Here is a 24,524-nt window from a genome sequence, read left to right on the forward strand (position 1 = left end):
GCTTCTTGGGATACTCCAGACCACACACTGTTTGAAATGTCCTCCTCCCCCAGTTTCTCTAATTCTATTTTCTTCGCTTTTCCTGCCCCTCTAAACCTTCCCCATCTCCTCTGCTGGTTCCTCCTCCTCTGCTGCTTCTATGCATGCTGCTGTCACCTGGGCTCTAGCCCTGGCCCACTTTTCACCTTGCATCTCCAAGTGATCCCATTTATATGCTACTCAAACCTGTTTTCAGTGCCAACCTCTCCCTTAAGGTCCAGAGCCTTACATAGATCAAACTACCTACTGAACTCTACTCATGATATCCTAGTGGCATACCTTTTGAAAACTCACTATGACCAAAACAACATAATTTTCTACCCGAACACACTCTGACTTGGCAAATGGCAGCACCATCAGCATAGGTAATGATGTTAGAATCTAAATCCTTTCAATATTTTTAGTCTTTACTTAAGTCTTCATCTAGTTGGAACAATATTCCAAACTTTCTCTGTATTGAAGTAAATTGTATAATCGTTGCTATATTATCATGAAATCTGACAGGCAACTGAGAGTAGCCGGGGGATTTTCTAATCAAGAGTGGATGTAACAGTCAAATACAATCTCAAAGCAATAGAACTCACAACGAACCTGCATGTACACTTCACTTTACTCAAAGCTGTATCGATGCCAAAAGTTTTTTTAAATAAAATTATGTTTTACATTCCATAACAAAATTCACTATTTAAAGGAATCCTATTATGACTGCTCGTGTAAAATCTAATATAGAAAACAACTGTTCATGTTTTTGATATTCATAAAATACTTAAAAATATAGCAACAAAAAATGTTCCAGCAGAGAAAAATTAGTAAAATATACAATTCATATTTCATCTAAATATTTTACAAAATCATACAAAACTTTAAAACTGGCATGTCATAATGCAATTTATTGAAGGGAAATATATAAAATACATGAAATATATAAAAATTTAGTTTCCCATTCATAGAAGAAAAATGTAACAAACAGGATTCTAACCTATAGATTTCAACTGAAGTGAAGGAGATGGAATTCATGAAACCTTCAGGTCCTTCACAGGCCTTATAAGCTCAGATCTGACAGAGAAGATCCTCAAATGACTGTGGGGAGTTAGGAGTGATGAGGAATTTGGGTGGTTTAGGAACCAGGTTAAATTCTCACCAATATTGCACAAAAGCCAGTCTGGGAAGTTTCAGCTCCTTGATGACCCAAGTACCATATGTAAGTTAAGCGGTTTAGCAAAGTAATGTAAATGTTCATGGAAAAATTAGATATTTACCTTCCAATAGATTATTAAATTTTTTCCATCAGAACTCCACTCTCTCCAAGTGTCAGGCCCCTTTGAAGGAACTAAAAAGGAGATTTTAAAGTTAATATCTGAAGACACATACTATATTATGGTGCTTGGCATTTTTTTTCTAGGGTATTTGAAATTCTCAATAAAATGTGAAGCAGTTCAGTGGCTTCCACTTAGAAAACAGAGCAATGGAAAATCTAAGCTCTCAACAACTTTTGCAAAACACATGGCCCCTTCAAATGGGTGAAAATCTACCTGCAGGCTGGCTGTACTGGTTCCCTGGGTTCCCCTCTGTCTCACATCCTCGCACTCCCTCACTTGGCCACATACTGGCTTCCTGGCTGTCCCTTAGATATGCCAAAGACATCTGCCTCAGGCTCTGCATCTTCTGTGTCCTCTATTCCTCTGCCTACAACTCTCTTCTCCTAGATAAAACAACATGGCATGCCTCCTCATCTTTATAACTCAGCTTGAGTATTACCTTATTAGTGAGGTCTTTTTTAACTACCCTATTTAAAACTGCAATTCCTTTCACCGCCACCCCCTCTTATCCCTCAGCCTTTATTCCTATCCTTTCCTCTCCTCTGTGGCATCTGTCACCACCTGATAAACTGATGTGTCTATGTCTTTGTGTGTGTGTACATATATACATATAGATGTGTATATATATAAATTTATTTCTAGTTCTGGATCCTACAAACTCCACAGGCAGAGATCTGTTTTATCTGCTGCTATATCCCTGCTAACTAGAACAATTCCAGACACATACAGGTTGAGTGTCCCTTATCCGAAATGCTTGGGAGCAAAAGTGTTTCAGATTTTGGATTTTTTCTAATTATAGAATATCTGCATACATATAATGAGATATCTTGGAGGATGGGATCCAAGAACACATAAAATTCATTTATGTTTCATATACACCTTATACACACAGCCTGAAGGTAATTTCAGACAATATTTTAAATAATTCTGTGCATGGAACAGATTTGTGTTAAGTACTAGAGTGTGGAATTTTCCATTTGTGGTATCCTGGCGGTGCTCAAAAAGTTTTGGATCTTGGAGCATTTCAGATTTTCAGATTACACATGCTTAATCTGTAATGCATACTCAGTAAATATTTGTTGAGTAAATTGATGCCTTCATCTTAATGAGGTGCAAATAAGATGTTTCCTCCTGGAGACAACAGTTCATTAACTGAAGGCAAAAACTCCTATTGTGGCTAGTCTCCAAAATGACCAATAATCCCCATGTGTGTGGTGCCCTCCCACACTGCATTAGGGTTGGCCTGTGTGACTAACAGTGTACAGCAGACATAATGGTATGTTACTTCTGATCTTAGATCATAAAAGACACTGTTCAGTCACCAGCTGTGGGAGGAACTGGCTGCCATGAGCACACTTAAGCAGGCCTAGAGAGAGGCCCACAAGGTGAGGAACTGAGGCCTCCAGCCTTTAGTCACATGAGTGAACCATCTTGAAAGTGGATCCTCTAGCCCCAGTCAAGCCTCCAGTTCCCACCCACACTCCTGACTGCAGCCTCATGAAAGACTCCAAGTCAGAGATATCCAGCTAAACTGCTCCTGGATTTCTGACCCATAGAAATGGTAAGATAATAAATATCTGCTGTGTTAAGCCACTGAATTTTAGGGTAATTTGTTGCACAGCAATAGATAACTTATATCTTCTCTCTCTGTACTCATGCATAGCTTTCACTTTTGATGATACAAGTAATTATAACTTGTATCTTCCCTCTCTGTACTCATGCATAGCTTTCACTTTTGATGATACAAGTAATTCTTACATATATCACAAAGCACCCTGTCTATTCTTCACATCTCTTCATGTGGAGAGGCAAAAATCTACATCAACATCTATCATTTATTTGTTTTGCTATTTCTTAATTTTTTTGGAGGAAGTATTACATCTCCTATACCACATAATATAAATAAAGCTCTTGCTATCTTTTGTTAAATGATTCCTAAAAAAACCTATTTCGGCCGGGCACAGTGGCTCATGCCTGTAATCCCAGCACTTTGGGAGGCCGAGGCGAGCACATCACAAGGTCAGGAGTTCGAGACCAGCCTGACCAACATGGTGAAACCCCATCTCTAGTAGAAATACAAAAATTAGCCAGGCGTGGTGGCGGGCACCTGTAATCCCAGCTACTCGGGAGGCCGAGGCAGGAGAATCGCTTGAACCCGGGAGGCGGAGGTTGCAGTGAGCCGAGATCGTGCCATTGCACTTCAGCCTGGCGACAGGCTGAGACTCTGTCTCAAAAGAATAAAAAATTAAACCTATTTCTAAGTTTTTTTTTACACCTAACATCTGGTTTTTCAAGGATAGAATATCATTCTGTCTTTGGAAATTATCATATTTAGAAAACCAGTTACCTGATTTTATAACTATCTTGACCTAGGTATACTATAGAAACTGAAATTCAAGACCTTTTAGCCACATCATTTCTCAGGTCTAGGTCATAAATAAAAACTAACAAATTCTCTTTTTTAGTAATTTTTTTTAAATGCCAGTGAGTTAAAAGCTAATTAAAATTCCAAGCAGAAGAGAAAAGAATAGGAGAAAAATCATTCTATGCATTATTGTAATATGGTAATACGGTGGCAATCATACAGGAGCCCTGTCCTTTCACATAATTTATGCCAATCATTTTTCTATACTATGACAAAACTTCAAAAACTATCATTTAAAATATCTGTGATATTTTATTAGCAGGTACTACACAATTTATCTAACCATCCCCCACTTTTAAGGACTCTGATAACATTTTTTTTTGTTTTTAATTTTGAGACAGAGTTTTGCTCTTATTGCCCAGGCTGGGTGCAATGGCATGATCTCGGCTCACCGCAACCTCTGCCTCCCAGGTTCAAGCGATTCACTGCAGCATCAGCCTCCCGAGTAGTTGGGGTTACCGGCATGTACCACCATACCCAGCTAATTTTGTATTTCTAGTAGAGGCAGGGTTTCTCCATATTGGTCAGGCTGGTCTCGAACTCCCGACCTCAGGTGATCCACCCTCCTCGGCCTTCCAAAGTGCTGGGATTACAGGCATGACCCACTGTGCCCGGCCAACTTTTTCTTTTTAAAGAAGCTGAAAAACTTCAGGATACACAGTAATTATTAGCCATATATCACTTAGTTAACTTACTGGCTTCTGTGGTTAAATGTTGTTTTTTATTGCTCCATTTGCTCCATTTCCAGAAAGTTTCAGTAGAACAACGAATCCGAAAAGTATATACAGTGTATGGATTTAACTTGTCCAGAGCAACAAGATAACTTGAATTTTCTACTCCTTTGATTGTGACATTCCGCTATTAGAAAACAAATAAATATGTATGTATGTATATATTGTGTGTATGAAGAATATATATAAATATATATACACATACATACACTTTTGGTAAGAAAGCCTTCACATTTGTAACACAAACCGACAGAATCTCAATGAGTTTGTATATATAACACCCAAAGCAGTTTATCCACTATAATATTTTAATTCTTATATACCTGCCAAGCCAATGAAATTATGCCCTGCAATAGTAATAAAAAATTGAGTTGTCTTTTTAATTCAAATACTGGCTCTAAGTAATAATGGTCAATTAAATTATCTAAAGGATTACATAATTTTGATAATCTGTCAAATGGCTAACGGTGATGCAACAAACCTTAACATGATTTAGTAATTTGAGATGACTGTGAGGAATAAATGTATTATTTGGATGATATCTGGAAGTTTCTTGGAGGCTGGCATTACCTTTTGTGCATCTTTGTTAATATGACACTTAGAACTTCTAGTATGATGCTAAACATGTAGCAAATATGAAACAAATACTTCCTTAAACTAAGTAAATACAGTTAAAACGAAACAATTCTAAACAAATTTGAAGATCTGCGTGTCTCACAAAAGCCTCTGAGCTCCCCAAAACATTACAAAGAAGCTTTTCAGATTATATTTCACAGTTGTGACTGATTTTCTAGACATCAGTAAATTTCCAAATGAATAGTTAAGTACACCTCATTTATTTTAGACTTACCACAAATTACAAGATAGTATAATATAAAAGTCAACCTAAATATTTAAAATGTGTTAAAAAGTCATGTTGTGACTTATAAGTACCAATTACAACTTGCTCCCACTGCCACACTTCACAGTTTTAAAAAATCACTTCTGCTGTCTGGTGCCAATTCATCCATTAATGATGCTAAAGGTTACAGCAAAAACTACTCATTCATTCACAAATTTACTGAGCACCAGCTATGTGCCAGGTACTATACTGCATCTGGGAACACTCTGAGGAATAAAAGTCAAATTTACAATTGTTATTCAAATGATACAATGCTGTTATTACATGGATACTAATGTCTTTCTTGGTTCTTAGTAAATCTCTATAATAAACAATCTGAGAGCTTAAGCATATCAATTTGCTTAATTCTTTTTGAGAACTGTTTCATCCAAAATAATCACAAAGGAAGTCTTTAGGAGAATCTTACCTGTTCTTGTACTGTATTAGATTTCTTAATTTCAATTTGACATAAAAAATTAATCTTTGCAAAGTTGCCTGGTAAATGCCAAGAAAGTTTAACAGCTGTTGAATTAATATCCTTCACTTTGAATGAAGTAGGAGTATGGGGATAAACTGCAAATATAATTAAAGATTACTTTAAACATTTATTTAAAGGGGTAAGCTATCTTCTAATACGACAACATAAAAAACAAGGAGGCATCATTAGTGCTAACCAACAACATCCTACCCAGTATTTGTGGAATCGACAAACCTAATTTCTACTACTGACATCTTGCCAACATTTTTAAACAATCAATCATGTTCAAAGCTCTTCAATTAGTGTCAGGAATACTCAAAGGTAGTAAGATCACAGTATTTACCTTTAAGGAACTTCTAATTTACTTGGGGAATGACCAAAAAAAAAAAGAAAAAAAGAAAGAAAAAAAGAAAGATAATAAGAATACAAATGCTAAGTTCTAAATGCATGATACAGATATTAACTACTTCGTACATGTAAGCACGGTAGGGTAAGTCTTACAGTGAAGATGGAACTTAAGATGAACTTTGCAGGAAGAATCAGACAAAAACTGGCCAAAAAAAAAAAATGCAGAAAAGCATTTTAGGCAGAGATGGCAATAATGAAGGTACAGCGAGGCAAACTGCATATTACGTTGGTGATAGTATGTATGCCCACTTGAATGGCAGGAAAGAATCGCAAGCGAAGTCAGGCTGAAATGGCAGAGGGCAGACAAATACATACAAATACTACCATGCCAGGATAAAATGTAGCCATGGTGACACTAGGAAAAATCCAGAAATCACAAAGATGACAGGAAAGAATAACTGATAAAAGTGACTTATACAAATAAGGCAACAGGATCATCTACTAATCACTTGTGAGACTGTATGATACATGCCTTTGGTTTAGGCCCTTTCTCCCCTGCCTGAGTCTCTAAGAGAAGGTCTAGGCCGTTGTTCAGTGTGCTGCAAGCCTGACATGGAGTGTTAATGCACATGGACTGTGGGAATGAATACCAAAAAGACCAACCACATTTTATTTTTATTTGGAGCTATGTATTAATACGATTGGTAAAAACGCAGAAATCGTTAGTAATAAAAGGGACAAACTATTAATACATACAACAACATGGATGGCTTGTATTTAAAAAAAATGCCAACCTGCCTACTGTACGATTTCACTTATGTAACAGTCTCAAAATGACAAAACAACAGAGATGAAGAATAGATTCATTGTTGTCAAGGCACAGGGGATGCTGGAAGGGCAACACGAGCAAGCTCCTTTGTAGCGACAGGGCAGTTCTGTATCTTGCATGTGGTAGTGGTTACCTGAATCTATACATATAAATTGCACAGAACTACACACACACACACACACACACGTACAAATGAATGCACATAAAAACTGAGCAAGGTGAGTAGTCCAGTTAACAGTGTTTTAAGAGTGTCAATTCCCTGGTTCTGATATTGTACTAGAATTATATAAGATGACACCACTGAGGATAGCCAGAGGATGGGTTCACAAGGCTCTTATTATTGCAACTACCAGTGAGTCAACAATTACTTCAAAATAAAAGTTTTTAAAAATTGGGCAGAAGATATTTCAGAAATCAAGAATTATCAGAAACAGCTACTTACAGTTTATTTGTAAATTACTAATTCAAGTATTTAAACTCAATAAAATAGTAAAACTTGAAATTATACATTTAAAGTTTTTATAAATATATGAAATTAAGTAACTATAAAGAAAATAATCAGCAAAAAGTAATCTCCATAAGTATTTTTCATTAACCAAAGCATTTCACCACTTCTAAAGTTATTTTTAAGACATTAGTTTATTTATAGCTTACCTTTTTCAGTTATATTAACTAAAATTGTTGATTCTGATCGACCCAGAGGATTGTGGGCATTCAAAGTAAAATTATATATTTCTTGATTTGGAAGCATTTGAAAGAATAATTGATAGCTTCCATTTGTAGGTGCTTCAGCTCTTTTAAATCTAACATATTTTCCTGAAAAACTGTTAATTAAAAAAAAAAATTTCAAAATGGCAAGAGATAAATATTGCAGGAAAAAATAGGCAAATTTGTAATACTTAATTTGTATAAAAAGTTTAAATTTCTAATTAGAGGCATATTACATACTCAGAGAAGAAAATGTACATGATACAGAAAATAGAAGAAAATAATCAGCTGTAAGTTTACTACCCAGAAACAGTCTCTGTTCATATTCAAGTGTTCTTCATTCTAAGCTTCTTAAAAGAGGAGACATGAAATTGAGTGTACATGTGGCTGAACTGCAGTACGTATAAGTGTAATTTTATACAGCATATTTGGTTTTATACCTTGCTTGCAACATAAATGACCTAGTGCACTTCCCTATGTCATTTAACATGTACCTCCAATGTACTCCTTGCTATCTGACATCCTTTCCCAATTATCATTACCTTTCAAGTAAAGTGTAACTTGTAGCACGTGGGCCCACCAATGCTGTCGCCCTTCCTGGATTCCAACTACATAGAATTTCTTTTAAATCATGTGTCTCACAATTCAGTTGTTGAGGAGTATCTGGTGGATCTAACAAAAAAAAAGAAAAAAAATCTAGGTACTTATGATTACATATATTTTCCCTGAAAACATAATATTTTATAAATGTTAATGCTTTCCACAATTTCCTAAAAAATGAAATAATTTACTATTTACATTTTACTTTTGAACAATGCAGGAATGTCTTGTCAGAGTTCATATTACATTAGAATTGACAGATTAAAATATACTGAAAAATGACTCTTAGCTCATTTGGAAACTCCCTATAAACTTCAAAGATCAATGCCCACTTTTTCCCGTTACTCCTATTTCAGAGTCTACCAAATCTCTCCAAGAAACCTGTGTCTAATATGTTAAGTCAGAAAAATCTATAGGTTAAAAAGTATTATCACCTATCATCAATATACTGTGATTTGAAAAGAAATACCAAAACATACTGAAAATCAATAAGTCATGCTACATGTTTCAGAGTTCTAAAATACATTGTAAGTACTGTTATTTAGAAAACTCTTGGTAAAATCCTGCGTCTCCATATTCAAACTGACTGCAGCTCTTTCGTTGTTTTTCTCTTTATCAAAACTGTTCTCCTTGGCTTTAAAGCAGGACTAGAAAAATTAATTATTTTATTTTATTTTTTTTTAAGATGAGACCTTCAAAGTGATAAACGAGCTGGGTGCAGCGGCTCATGTCTGTAATCCCAGCTCTGGGAGGCCGAGGCAGGCAGATCACTTGAGGTCAGGAGCTTGAGACCAGCCTGGCAAACATGGTGAAACCCCATCTCCACTAAAAATACAAAAATTAGCCGGGTGTGGTAGGGGGTGCCTGAAGTCCCAGCTACTTGGGAGGCTGAGGCAGGAGAACTGCTTGAACCTGGGAGGTGGAGGTTGCATTGAACCCAGACTGTGCGAGAGAGTGATACTCCATCTCAAAAAAAAAAAAAAAAAAAAAATGATAAATGAAAATTCTGCAGTCTGACACTGTTTATTATACAAATATTTCTGTAATCATGTTTAACCATACACATATAGAAACTGGTATTTCCTCTGTCATATTTATCCAAACTATCTTTCACTTTTGGTAAAAGTTCTTTTTTAAAAAAACTGCTTGTTTAAAAATTCTGTAAAATGTTTTTTTCACAAACTTGAATTAAAAAAAAAATACTACTTAGTTTATCAAGCAAAACTTAGAAAATTTTATACCTTCTCCAGAGATGAGGAAAACATCCTTCAGTGATATTTTAGGTAACATTAAGAGGATTAATGAGTGTTTATATGAGAGTTTAACAATTAGATAAGTAAACAAACACTGACATATTTATTCTGAAAATTGTTTTAAACCTAAGGCCAAATATTCAGTCACTCTATTAAAACCACATACCAAAAATTTGGAATATATTTAAAATGCTGGTTATCTTAGGATTTGGCAGATATTAAGTTGAAATATTAAAATCTAAACAACAAGAGCAAATAAGAGATAAATAGAAGGACAGACAGAAGGGGAAAAATTTGAGAGGACAGTATTTGAAATGTACTAATTTTCTTTTCAAAGAAATTGACTTATAAAATAATCAACTGAAGCTAGGTTAAAAGCTAGGTATACATCAACTACATTTTTATGTACCAGTCAATAGAAAGTGCAATTTAAAAAACAAAGTCATTTTTAATATTACCAGAAAACACCAAGCACTAGGAAAATATTTACCAAAAGACCAAAAGACATAAAAACCTCATATTAAGATGAATTAAAGAAGACCCAAGTAAATGTAGGGATATACCATGTTCACAGTTTGGAAGATGCAAATATTGTAAGAATGAAAATTCTCCTAAATTGATCCACGGATTTAACGTAATCCCAATCAAAATTCCAGCAGGGTAGGTGTATGTGTACACAGACGTGTATGTAGGGAAAAACTAATAAGCTGATTCTAAATTTCTTTTCAGTATTTTCAGTAAATGGTGGCTTAACAGGATATCCATAAAGAAAAGGAAATAAATGAATCCTGATACCTAACTCACGAAATAACCTGTTCTTATAAATTTCCTAAAAGTTCCCTCTGAAGGGAGATGTTACTGCTGCTCAACAAATATTGTACAATATTTCAACCTCCAAACGTTATAAATGAAGGTTAAATTATAAATTAAATCAGCTTGTTCTATCACTATGATAAAAGATTACAACACTGTCTGAAATAACAGAAATGGAAACAGTGCATAGTCTCATCTTTTAAGTTTTAATTTCTTTTTTCATACTTTTAAGTAATAGCTCATTTTTGGTATTGCACACGAAGCAACTTCACTACATATACCACTGGGTCTCAACTTAGACTCCAGGACTATTTGTGAAAAATGCTGCACGTAATTTCCTAACATTCCATTAAGAAGGAAAATATGATTTCCAGGATTTAAATTTGAATGTAACCTTGCTTTCACTTAATGCATTACTGAGAAGACAAAGAAAGTCAGATTACAGCCATCAAGGTGAGATGAGCACCTAAGCCTGGCTATTCCTTTGGGAACACACCAGTATCTGAATGAAATTCATCAAGAAGTACTGTATAAGTAAACAAGAGAGCTGCTGATCTAGACCACAGCTGAGAATCATTAAAAAGAAAAAGCACTAAGCAATCAAAAGAAATATCATAAAATCTAGTTAATCTATCTTACACACTTTATTCATATGACCTATAGACTAAAATCCCAGACTTCTAATTCAGCATGCAGGGAGGAAGGGACTCACTGATAAAGCTGTCAGTGACACCAAAACGTTACGGTTGCTACAAGGAAGGGAGGCAGAAAAACTCTAAAATTGAGACCTCAAAGTTCTAAATGTTTATCTGTGGACATTCAACACAAGCCAAATGGGCAGGGCAGCCCACAACAAACAACTACTTCTGGAAATACCATGGAATTTTAGACAGTGGGGTGATCATGTTAATACAGACACCTTGAATGATAGAGCATACATCATATACAGAACGCAGTGGGAGAGTACATTTCCCCTCACCCATGTCCTCCTGCCAGCCTGTTCTTCTCAAACCTAATAGTTAAAAGCTGGAGAAGATATGTTATGCTACTGAAATATTTTGTGTAAAATTGCTATAATTTCTTTAATTTAGATATTTTAAAAAAGGTATACTTTAACTGGAAAATTAATTCACATAATATCTAAACAATGCAGGGTTAAGAAATATTATATACTATCCTTGACTTAACAAAGTTGTTAACTAAGAATTTAAACTAAACATTAGAAGCTAGATGTTTCAAATCTGATTACAAAACCAACAAATTATACAGATACAGGTTATGTACAAAACAAGCTTGCAATTCATTTTAAAACAAGCAAATATTCTAGTGCCTCCTTTGTATACAGCCTTTATATTAAAGAACAAAGAAATGAGAAAGAAACAGAATCACTCCCCACACCTCCCACTCCAGAAGAAGAATTAAGGGTTTCAAGGAGGACCAAAACAGGCTAATATGAATTCTCTCTTTAAAATCATATACTTACATCCAGCAAAAATAACAGTTCCAAATATGTTATCTTCGGTTGTAAAAACCACATTTGTTCCACTACTTGCAGAAACAGAAATATTATGAATCTTGATTGCAACATTTTCCCCATCAAGATGGATCAAGGGGCAGTTTGTATGGCCAATCAGTGCTGATAACACTTTTTCTTGACTTATACAACAAAATGTTATGTCTGAGCCTACAAGTATCACTTTATCTTGAGGAAAAACCTTAGTCTGAGAATCAGGCATCCCTAGAAAGAAAAAGAGGAATTATCAACATTTTATACAGAAGTCTTTTACATAAACTTTTCTATATTTTAAGACTTTTTTTTTCATAAGATGACTTTTAAAATAGCCCAGTATATACACTACAAACTGTTAGGTACTTTGGATGGTCCAAAGATAAGGTGTGTTCCACAGGTTTTGTAGGAGCAACATATATACAAGAAATTTTTAAAAAGTGTATGTGGTTTTATTTACTTATGAAGGGATAATGGTGAGAAAGCAGAAGCAGATTACAGGTCAATATCTAAACTTAATGTCATAGGTTTATATCTAAGAAGTCTAAGGGTTGAAATTCCGTGGGTTTATATATACATGCGAACAATCCACGCCCTCCAAAAATCACTAAATAATTCCATTCCTTTTATTCAATGTATTTAGGGCATATGTCTTACTTTCCATTGGCCTAAATATATGCCCAAGTATTCTACATCCTAAAAAACAATTTTCTTTCATCTAGTCCCCTTCCTTCCTCTAATCCTTTTCTCCATAGAGAGATCTCTCTCTACAATGATTACCAGCCTTTTCAGGATTTCATTTTATGGTCAACAATTTTCCAGGCCCCCCATCCAAACTGCCAACATTCTCCCTATGTATCAGTTTTACTTAATGTACGGATGGTTTTTGTTATGCTTGCAGATCCCCATGTTCCTGGCAATAACTATGCAGCCTCTAGGGATCTGCTCTGTGAGCCAGAAATTGGGAACTATTTTTTTTTAAAATAGATTTCATCTCAGTATCATCTATACACAATTTTTAATGCTCTTCACTTCCTACGACAGTGATTTTCAAACCTGGATGTTTATCCAACCACTCAGAAAGTTCTTTCAAAATACAGATTCCTGAAGCCTATCTCAGACTTTTAGATCAAAATCTCCAGGGATGGTGGGCTTAGATGCTCCCAGGTAATCCTCATGCAGCTGAGTGAGGTTATGAGAACTGAAAGCTTAAACTAAATCTTACTCTTAAGTAAGACTAATTTAAATCATTTGAAACAAAAATTCTTTAAATATAAGCTTACAAGAAATGTTCTTCACAGGGCTCCAGTCACTCCACTCTTTGTGACCAGAAAAATGAAGACTGTCAATGTAGCATCTAATTTCCACAAAATGAATGGCACACTCCAAGGGCATATCTGAGGCCCAACTCCAGTGATGAAGTGTATCTTTGCCATTCAGAGTTGTGTTGTGGGTCACCTAAAAATGAACACAAACAAAAAACTCTATTTCCAAGTAGCAATATGTTTTGCTCTCCTTTAGAATTAAAAGACACAATAGATTCTATATAGTCATCAGCTAAGTTTATGGTTTGTCCTTTAATACAACTGAGTTTGTGTAAGGTGTAATAGCAGAGTAACAATAATCATGATTCATTTTTGTTTACTTCTTCAACTTTAGGCCCTAACGTATTATATAAGATGTTGCTATTCATTGAAACATTCAATTTGGTACGCAAGAAAATACAGGTTGGGTATCCCTTGGGACCACAAGTGTGTTGGATTTCGGACCTTTTCAGATTGCATTATATACTTCTCAGATGAGCATCTCTAATCTAAAAATCTAAAATCTGCCTGGGCACGGTGACTCACACCTGTAATTTACCCAGCACTTTGGGAGGCTGAGACTGGCAGATCCCTTGAGCCCAGGAGTACAAGACCAGCCTGGACAATATGGTGAAACCTCATCTCTACAAAAATAAAAAATAAAAAATAAAAAAATAAAATTAGCCAGGCATGCTGGTTTGTGCCTGTAGTCCCAGCAACTCAGGAGGCTGAGGTGGGAAGGTCTATTGAGCCTGGAAAGTCAAGGCTGCAGTGAGCTGAGATCATGCTACTGCACTCCAGCCTGGGTGGCAGAATGATATCCTGTCTAAAAACAACAACAAATAAATAAAATAACAAAAATCCCAAATCTGAAATGCTCCAGTGAGCATTTCCTTTGAGCATCATGGTGGGGCTCAGAAAGTTTTGAATTTTGAAACACTTTGAATTTTGGATTTTCAGATAAGGGATGCTCAACCTGTATACCATTGCCTAATGATCTAAATTTTTCATGGAGTAAAAGTAATGAATGGGGTTGTACTTTCAAAAGTTTAAGTCAAGCAGAGGAGCAGCATTTCAATAAAATAGTTTAAGACTAGATTTGTTTTTTATATAAGTATTCTATATATTTACTTTTATTTTTAAATAGAAGTTCAAATATGTATGTTATACTAATACAAAGTATTATCAATTGTAAGAAATGAGCAAGATTTCAATAAAATATTGAGGTGCTATAAAAGATAACTTGGGACTTCTAGGTAAACACAATAAACAAATATTTCCTTCTCCCTTACCTCCTGAAATCACTTCAAAGTAGGAGTAAACAGATTTTTTTAAAAGGTGTGAATGGACAAATACAAAATATAGGAGATAAAGCAACATCACTAAAATCTGGAAGCTGGAAAGCAAATGGATAATGGTAACTGATGTAGAAGACCTGAGAAAACGCAATCTTAAGCATCCAATGGGAAATACAGGAAACCAGCTTGCTTCTATTACAGAAACGCCAAAGGGCTCAGTGAGTGGCTATCCCAGGCTTCCCTGGAAATAAAGAGCTCAAAACAGCAGGATTGCTTGAAAGTCGTTTGAAGGTATGTTGGCTACCCAGATCCCTTCCTATACTCCACGCTATCGAAGGACTACCTTTGTTTACCTTGGCAGAAAAATAAAGATATATGTTCTGGAAGAGTAAAAAAGAATATCTTTGGATTGAAGAATTTTAGGAAGAGATGAAAATGGGGACTATCATTCCAAAAACAGGGGGATTGCTAACCTATGCCTTCTTCCTCTGCTCAGCTCCCAGGATACTGGTTTGCCAGATTAATCCTCACCAGGTAATAGCCTAAATGAACTTTTCTAAGTCACATGAACAGGTCAAGATAAAATACCTAAAATAAAATTTGGTGTTTGCCACCTGCATAGCCCATCCTCATCACTCTAGAGGGAGGGCCCTCATCAACAAGTCCTATCCAGAGAAACCAAAGTGCCAATTAGATTAAAAAAATTTTTTTAAGAGCCCCTCACTTAACTATGAGCAGCAACCAGGATGACCAGAAAGTGTACAAGAAATTCTAATATGAAAGTCAATGACCAAAAAGAAAAGAAAAAGAAAAAAATGTGAGGAAACAGGGCACGCAGAAAAAAATTTTTAATCATTAGCATCCTCAGAGATAAGATATTGCATCCATGAAACAAAAACTGTATACATTAAAAAAATCCTTTCTTTCAAAGGATCTTCTATAAATTAATAAACATATGAATAGAAATTCAATAGCAAGATGCAAAATTCAGTTTAGAAGAAATTTCTCAGAAAATAGAAAATACATAGAAAACAAGAAAGGTACAAACAATCAGAGGATTGTTGTGGAAGGTTCATGAAGAACAGAAGTTCTAAAAAAAAAAATAAAAAAAAAAAAAAGGAGAAGAGAGAAGGACAAATCAAAGAAATAAAACAAGAAATTCCCAAGCTGACACACATGCGTTTTTAGACTGACAGGAGTCCAATGAGTGTCCAGCACAACAGATAAAGATAGATCCACACTAAGAAACAATGGAATCATACCTTCAAAATCTTGACAAAATTTCCCAACCTATAATTTTTACCCAGTTAAACTAGTAATCATGCACGAGTGCAGAACAGACATTTTCATAAATGTGGTATCTCCATGTATTCATTTGGTAAGCATTTTACACTCCGCCCAGTAATGTATGATATGAAAGTTCCAGTTCCTCTGCAACTTCTCAGTATTAGTAATTGACAAGCTTTTAAATTTTTTAAATAATTAAAAGAATAAATTATATTTGCAAGTGAGCTGTTACAGACAGCAGAGAATATCTACAATAGCAAGTAACTACTGGAATACAGTTGGCTCCCCTCTATTCATCGCTCCCATCTGTGGGGTCAACCAACTGTGGATCAAAAATACTTGGAAAAAAATTCGCATCTGTGCTAAACATGCGCAGACATTTCTTGTCCTTATTCCTTAAACAATATAGTATAACAACTACTTACACAACGTTTACATTGTATTAGGTATTACAAATAATCTAAAGAGGGTTTAAAATATACAAGAGGATGCCCGTAGATTATATGCAAACACTACACCATTTTACATCAGGAACTTGAGCATCTTTGAATTCTGGTATCTAAGGGAGGTCTGGAAGCAATCCCCCAAAAGATATCAAGGGACAAGTGTATATGCTTCCACAAAAATGAGGAAATAAGAGAAAAACTGGAGATTTAGCAAAAAGAAGATCCATCTTAAGACAAACTTGTAGGAAATACCCTAGATGATGGAGACCCCTTGGACCACAGCTTCCTAAGGAATGTGTTGAAAGACACTGAGGTCTATCTTGAGTGAGCTATAAATATATCTAGGTATTAATCCATTCAAACCTAGAACTGATCGGTAGGGGTTGAGGCTACTGGAGCCTCTGTGATGCCTCTGGCCACAAGCGGTCTTGGCTATTTTACCACACTCTGTGCCATACAAATATTATCAGTGTCTGTGTGAAACCTTCTGTGAATAAGGTTGGGAAGCCAGTCAGAAGGCCCTCAGAGAGATTTATTCGCAAAGATAAAACTGATAAAGTACTTCGTATATTTGAAAATTGCAAGGAGATCTACACTGCCTGCAAAGAATTTAGGATTAAAGTGATGAAGCAGAGAAATAAACAAAAAAACAAGATAATATAAGGAGTGGACAAAAAAATGTGGATTTTTTTATAGACCATAATACAAATGATTAATACTGTTCTACCAAAAATTATCATAGATTCCACTGGAAAAAGATAGGAAAATGGCAGGCTGCAGGGAGAAGGAGTCAGAGGGAGGAGCAGAAAGAGATAAGGCGGTGGGGTTAGAGGAGAAAAGGGAGGGGGGCTGCTATCAAGAAATAGCAACATAAGCATGCTATTTGGAGAAATGAAGATAAATAATGAAAGGGATCAGTTAAAAGAGTTGAAACAGGTTGTTTCCAGGGAAAGTCAAGGAGGAGTATTTGTGTGGGGGCAGCAGTGCCTAGTGAGCTCTTCCCGGTGTGCGCAGCACACAGCTCCCACTGCTGGACACAGAGACCATGCACAGACAAGTGCCTCACAAATCAAACATGAATACAAAGCATTCTTGATTTTTAAATTTTAAAATAATAGCCTTATTACAAAATAATAGAATTAAAACATCATAAAATGATCACAAGCAATTTTGTCTTAAATACTAACATTAATAACATACTATTAATAAAAATGTCCTGGGGCATTTTCCCTTTACAGTTCTAAAGAAATGTGTTCTTTCTCATTGCTTCTTGCTATTATTTTCCCAAACAAATTTTTTCCCAAAAGTAGGGAATTACTGTCTTGTCATTGGCTGACTTACGCATGTTGTAGAATGAGCTATATGGTTTTAGCATAACAGTCCCTTCATTTAAGTCTGATTTCACTCACATTTCAGAGTGTCCCTCTTTAATTCTAGTATTCTCTAGTTAGTTCCTCCTCAAGTTACCTTAAAAATAAAAAAGCCTTGTCCCTATCCATCTGACAAAGGGCTAATATCCAGAATCTAAACTTAAACAAATTTACAAGAAAAAAATCAAACAACTCCATCAAAAAGTGGGCAAAGGATATGAACAGACAGTTCTCAAAAGAAGACATTTATGTGGCCAATAACAAAAAGCTCATCATCACTTGTCATTAGAGAAATGCAAATCAAAACCACAATGAGATACCATCTCATGCCAGTTAGAATGGCGATCATTAAAAAGTCTGGAAACAACAGATGCTGGAGAGGATATGGAGAAATAAGAATGCTTTTACACTGTTGGTGCGAGGGTAAATTAGTTCAACCATTGTGGAGGACAGTGTGATGATTCCTCAAGGATCTAGAAGCAGAAATACCATTTGACCCAGCAATCCCATTACTGGCTATATACCCAAAGGATTATAGATCATTCTACTATAAAGACACGTGCACACATATGTTTATTGCAGCACTATTCACAATAGCAAAGACTTAGAACCCACCCAAATGCCCATCAATGATAGACCGGATAAAGAAAATGTGGCACATACACATCATGGAATACTAAGCAGCCATAAAAAAGGATGAGTTCATGTCCTTTGCAGGGACGTGAATGAAGCTGGAAGCCATCATTCTCGGCAAACTAACACAGGAACAGAAAACCAAACACAGCATGTTCTCGCTTATAAGTGGGAGCTGAACAATGAGAACACATGGACACAGGGAGGGGGACATCACACACTGGGGCCTGTCAGGGACTGGGGGGCTAGGGGAAAGATAGCATTAGGAGAAATACCCAATGTACATGATGCACTGATGGGTGCAGCAAACCACCATGGCACATATATACCTATGTAACAAACCTTCAGTTTTGCACATGTATCCCAGAATTTAAAGTGTAATAAAAAAAATTACAAAATTAAAAAAATAAATAAATAAAAAAGACTCATCCCTAAAGGGAATAGTGACAAACAATATTTGTTTAGCAGCTTTACAGATATACTATTTACTTTGCAGACCCTAGAGCAAATATTGCCACTGTACCAATGATAAAAATGAGGTTTGAGGAGTTATCCTAAGCCCATAAGTGGTAACCCAGAGTGCCAAATGTTAGGCCATAATGACAAGTTAAGCAATATAATTTAAATAAATAATAGCTTTAAGACAGCACTGGTAGAGCTGTATCAAAGTTAGCTGCAAATTAGATTAACAGACAAGACTTGCCATGAGAATCAAGAAAAGTGAGAGTTTGTAGGCTGAATTAAGATGGGCTTTAAGGCCGGGCGCAGTGGCTCATGCCTGTAATCCCAGCACTTTGGGAAGCTGAGGCAGGTGGATCATGAGGTCAGGAGATGGAGACTATCCTGGCTAACACGGTGAAACCCCATCTCTACTAAAAAATACAAAAAATTAGCTGGGTGTGGTGGCTCGTGCCTGTAGTCCTAGCTACTGGGGAGGCTGAGGCAAGAGAATTGCTTGAACTCGGGATGTGGAGGTTGCAGTGAGCCGAGATTGTGCCACTGCGCTCCAGCATGGGCAACAGAGCGAGACTCTGACTCGAAAAAAAAAAAAAAGGATGGGTTTTAAAATAAGGAGTAGGCAGTCTGGGCAAAAAAGTGAGACCCCATCTCTATAAAAAATGGAAAAAAAAAAAAAAAAAAGTTGGGCACAGCTGCATGCATCTGTAGCCCCAGCTACTCAGGACACTGAGGCAAGAGTATCCCTTGAGCCTAGGAGTTTGAGGCTGCAGTCAGCTATATGATAATGCCACTGTACTCCAGCCGAGGTGACAGAGCAGAACCCTATCTCTCAAAACAAAACAAAACAAATAAAATAAAATAAGGGGTAGGATTTGACCTGGGTCTTGAAATGTAGGTTCAAGTAGGATATGTGAGAAGGAAGAGGACGACATTTTAAATTTAAAAAATATATATATTTCTTTTTTTTTTTTTTTTTTTTTTTTGTGAGACGGAGTCTCGCTCTGTCGCCCGGGCTGGAGTGCAGTGGCCGGATCTCGGCTCACTGCAAGCTCCGCCTCCCGGGTTTATGCCATTCTCCTGCCTCAGCCTCCTGTGTAGCTGGGACTACAGGCGCCAAAATATAAATTGTAGCAGTTAAGAGAAGACTCGGAAACCAAGCTGCCTGGGTTGGAATCCTGACTCCACCAAAGTCTTCCTGTGACTCTGTTGCCATCTGTAAAATGGGAATAATAATAGTATCACCCTCCTGGGACTGTTGTGAGGATAAAAAGAATCAAGGTATACAGTAATGTGCTATATAACAATATTTCAGTCAATGTGGGCCCACATATACCATGGTGGTCCTTTAAGATTATAATGGAGCTGAAAAATTCCTATTACCAAGTGACATCATAGCTAACATAATGGCATAGTGCAACATATTACTCATGTGTCTGTAGCAATGCTGGTATAAACAAACCTACTGTGCTGCTGGTATAAGAGTATAACACATGTAATTGTACTCTGTACATAATACTTGATAATGATAATAAATGACTATGTTACTGGTTTATGTATACAGTGTACCACACTTTCTATCATTATTTTAGAGGGTACTCCTACACGTTTTTAAAAGTTAACTGTAAAACAGCCTCAGGCAGGTCTTTCAGGAGGGATTCCAGAAGAAGGCCTTGTTACCAGAGGAGATGAGAGCTCCACACATGTTACTGCCCCAAAGACCTTCCAGTGGGACAAGATGTGGAGGTGGAAGACTGTTATACTGACGATCCTGGCCCTGTGTCGGCCTAGGCTAATGTGTGTGTTTTTGTCTTTGTTTTTAACAAAATAGCTTACAAAGTTAAAGAAAAATAATTTTTAAAAATACAAACAAGCTTATAGAGTAAGGATATAAAAATATTTTTGTACAGCTGTACAATGTATTTGTTTCAAGCTAAGTGTTAATACAAAAGAGTCAAAACGTTTTTAAAAATTAAAAGTTCTAAAGTAAAAAAGTTACAGTAAGCTAAGGTTAATTTATTACCAAAGAAAGAAAAAAAGTTTTATAAATTTAGTGTGGTCTAATTGTACTGTGTTTATAAAGACTACAGTGGTGAAGAGTCATGTCCTAGGCCCTCACATTCACTCACTGACTCACCCAGAGAAACTCAGTCCTGCAAGCTCCATTCACGGTAAGTGCCTTATACAGGTGTACCATTTTTTATCTCTTTAAACATTTTATTGATACATAGTATTTATGGGATACATGTGAGTATTGATTACATGTACAGAATGTGTAATGATCAAGTCAGGGTATTTGGGGTATCCATTATCTTATAAGTATCATCATTTCTATGTGTTGGGAACATTTCAAGTCTTCTAGCTACTTTGAAATATATAATACATGGATGCTAACTACAGTTACCCTACTTGGCTACCTACCATTAGAACTTATATCTTCTATCTAACTGTATATTTGTACCCATTCACCAACCTCTCTTCCTGCCCCTGTCCCACCAACACACCCTTCTCAGCCTCTAGTATTTATCATTCTATTATTAATAATATCTCTACCTCCATGAGATCAGCTTTTTTAGTCTCCATGAGTGAGTAAAAACATATTATATTTATCTTTCTGTGCCTGGCTTATTTCACTTAGCATAGTGGCCTCCAGTTCCATCCTGGTTGCTGAAGATGACATGATTTCATTCTTTTTTTATGGCCAAACAGAATTCCATTGTGTATATATATCACATTTTCTTTATCCACTCATCTACTGAGGGACACTTAGGTTGATTCCATGTATTTTCTATTGTGAATAGTGCCATGATAAACACATGAATTCAGGTAACCCTTTAACATACTGATTTCTTTTCCTTTGGATAGATACCCAGAAGTGGGACTGCTGGATCCTATAAGAGTTCTCTTTTTAGTTTTTTGAGGTATCTCCACACCGATTTCCATAGTAGTTGTACTAATTTACATTCCCAATCACATTGTATAAGAGCTTCCCATGTTCCACATCCTCACCAACGTATAAGTTTTTTTGTCTTTTTAATAAAAGCCATTCTAACAGAAGTGAGTTAATTTGACTCTGGTTTTAATTTGTATTTCCCTGGTAAGTAGTGATGTGGCTGCATTTTTTCATATACCTGTTGTCCATATGTCTTCTTTTGAGAAATGTCTATTCATGTCCTTTGCCCACATTACAATGGGAGTATTAATTTTTTTTTTTTTTTTTTTTTTTTTTTTTGAGACAGAGTCTTGCTCTGTCGCCCAGGCTGGGGTGCAGTGGCCGGATCTCAGCTCACTGCAAGCTCCGCCTCCCGGGTTTAGACCATTCTCCTGCCTCAGCCTCCCGAGTAGCTGGGACTACAGGCGCCCGCCACCTCGCCCGGCTAGTTTTTTGTATTTTTTTAGTAGAGACGGGGTTTCACCGTGTTAGCCAGGATGGTCTCGATCTCCTGACCTCGTGATCCGCCCGTCTCGGCCTTCCAAAGTGCTGGGATTACAGGCTTGAGCCACCGCGCCCGGCCGGGAGTATTAATTTTTTAATTGTTGAGTTGTTTTAGTTTACGGTAGATTCTTGATATTAGTCCTTTGTTGGACAAATAGTTTGGAAATGTTTTCTCTCATTCAACAGACTGTCTCTTTACTCCGTTGCATTCTAGTCTCAGCAGCTGCAGTCTGCGCTTCTCTCACGCTTCAGCCTTAGCAGCGGCACATCATGCCCCACTTGTGCTTCAGCAGCCACAGGCAGGGGACTCTGGGCACATGGAATACACTTTAGCAGTGGGGCCACTGCTGGTGTTCTGCTGGCTGCCTCACTTTCCTCTCCCTTCCCTGCTTTAGGTGCTTCCTGTCACTTCTCTTGAATCCCGATGCTCTCTCTGGGACGATCTATTTGAAGTGTGACTACTACTCCCTATCTTGCTTCTTTGTTGTAGAGAAGGTGAGTACGAGATGCCTCTAGTCAGCCATCTTGAAGCCCCTCCTCCATTTAAAGTCTTCTATACCATATTTTAACATACCTTTTATATATTCAGATACAGAAATACTTACCATCATTACAATTGCCTCCATTATTCAGTACAGTAACACACCATACAGGTTTGTATGTGGCCTAGAAGCAACAGGTTATTGTCCCATATAGGCTAGGTGCTAGCTGACTAATGTTATTTTAGGAATGAAATACGTGGGTTGTCAAAGAGAAACAATAAGAAAGTATGAAATATAGAATAGTCTTTTCTTATTATCTTTACTAATCTATGTACTTGAGCAACTTAAACAAATTGTAAAATCACAAGATGGTCTTCTAATTATTAAACCTGTAACTAAGCAAACTCCAAATCTATCAAGAAAAAGAGTAAAATGCTGAAAGGGAGCATTTCCATGTAACAGCTGTCAAATTTTTCATACCTGTTGTTCATGACTCCTTAGAGGTCATTCATAAACAGGATTGAAAAAACGAGAGAGAGAAAAAGCATGTACTGATAAATTCGAGCTTATAGATTTATAAAAAAATGCTCTATGGCTAAACTCTGGCTAAATATGCTTCAAAACATTAGACAAAGGTAAAATAATACAAATAATACACTAAATTAAATGTATACTTTCATTTACATAAAAACATGCATATAAACCAGTCCAGACGAATACACAAAAACAGTACTTACTATGTTCAGATGGTAGAATCACGGCTTATTGCTCCCCTAATTTCCTAAGCTATCTATAACGGTTACACATCTTTTAATAATTAACAAGTGATTTTTAAATGATGCATGATGTTTTCAATGAACCCTGAAAGGTATTTGATTTACTTCCTAAATAATCCAAAAGTTCACTGATACCACCTTAAGACTTCCTGAAAAAAAAAGTATTCAGTTTCTTTAATGTCATAGGAAGAAAATCTATGTTCAAACTTACTAATTTTACGAGCTCCATACTCTCTTTACGTAGAATTTTAATTTCCCAGATAACATTTGAGTGGTGTGGAAAAACTGAACCCCTGTCATTCCACTTTAGGTATAATGTAGAGGTTGAGAAATCAGCAGACAAATTCAAGATCTCTGGAGTATCTGGAATTAAGGCTTTAAAAAAAGGAAACAAAAGAGAAAACTTAGTAAAATAAGTAATGATTTTTCATACTGTAACTCTGCTAATCAACTACTTATAAACTCTATTTCTTCTTGATCAAAAAATCAACACTCAAGATTTAAAAGGAAACTCTAGAACCTAGTAATCCTGGCTGCAGTAAAAAGGACATGGACTGAGATGCCATATAAGGAAAAGATAAAATGTCATGGACATTTCAAAGAAAGGACTGGATCAAAGAAATGAAGGGTTGGTTCTAATGATAAAGGGAAACAACCAATATTCTCTCAAATTTCTGAAAAAGGGGAACAAATATATTATTTATTTGTAGAGGTAGCTCCCAATACTTAATCAGCCAAATTTAAGAAAATTATTTATTAGCTGGCTGTTTCAAATCCACAGCACATTTTCTAATACAAACAGCAACTAGGTTTCTATAGTACTATAGTGTCATTTAGTCAGGAACCTACAGGTAGGCAACATCAGAGAGAAGAAACAAGCTTCCTCTGTATGGCTGTAGGCTACCCTAAGAAAATGACAAAATATAGAAAGTTTGTTTTGGTAAAGGCTTCTCTCTGTTTTCTCTGCAGCTGTCTCAGGCATCTCCTGGTGTCAGAGTCCCTCATGCTGGGGGATGTCAACCACTTGAGAAATGCTATGGGCATTACTGATTTTAGATACCATTAAATAGTAGCAGGATTGTCTCAGTGACTAAGGCATTGAATTA

At 36.2% G+C, this 24,524-nt stretch overlaps 1 protein-coding gene across 4 annotated transcripts in view; it reads right to left on the minus strand.

Annotated features, from left to right (window-relative positions):
• LIFR (LIF receptor subunit alpha) overlaps window positions 1-24,524 on the minus strand; it is a 74,953-nt gene that overhangs the window by 21,799 nt on the left and 28,630 nt on the right. For all 4 annotated transcript variants that reach the window (XM_045393645.3, XM_045393648.3, XM_005556763.5 and 1 more), the window contains exons 5-12: window positions 23,630-23,793; window positions 13,214-13,388; window positions 11,907-12,161; window positions 8,300-8,429; window positions 7,704-7,873; window positions 5,822-5,967; window positions 4,479-4,641; window positions 1,299-1,369 (exon numbers count right to left, since the gene is read on the minus strand). In XM_045393645.3, the coding sequence (XP_045249580.2) occupies window positions 1,299-1,369; window positions 4,479-4,641; window positions 5,822-5,967; window positions 7,704-7,873; window positions 8,300-8,429; window positions 11,907-12,161; window positions 13,214-13,388; window positions 23,630-23,793 (1,274 nt within the window). The remainder of the gene's footprint in view (window positions 1-1,298; window positions 1,370-4,478; window positions 4,642-5,821; window positions 5,968-7,703; window positions 7,874-8,299; window positions 8,430-11,906; window positions 12,162-13,213; window positions 13,389-23,629; window positions 23,794-24,524) is intronic.

The sequence above is a fragment of the Macaca fascicularis genome, chromosome 6, assembly GCF_037993035.2.
Source record: "Macaca fascicularis isolate 582-1 chromosome 6, T2T-MFA8v1.1".
Taxonomy (NCBI): Eukaryota; Metazoa; Chordata; class Mammalia; order Primates; family Cercopithecidae; genus Macaca; species Macaca fascicularis.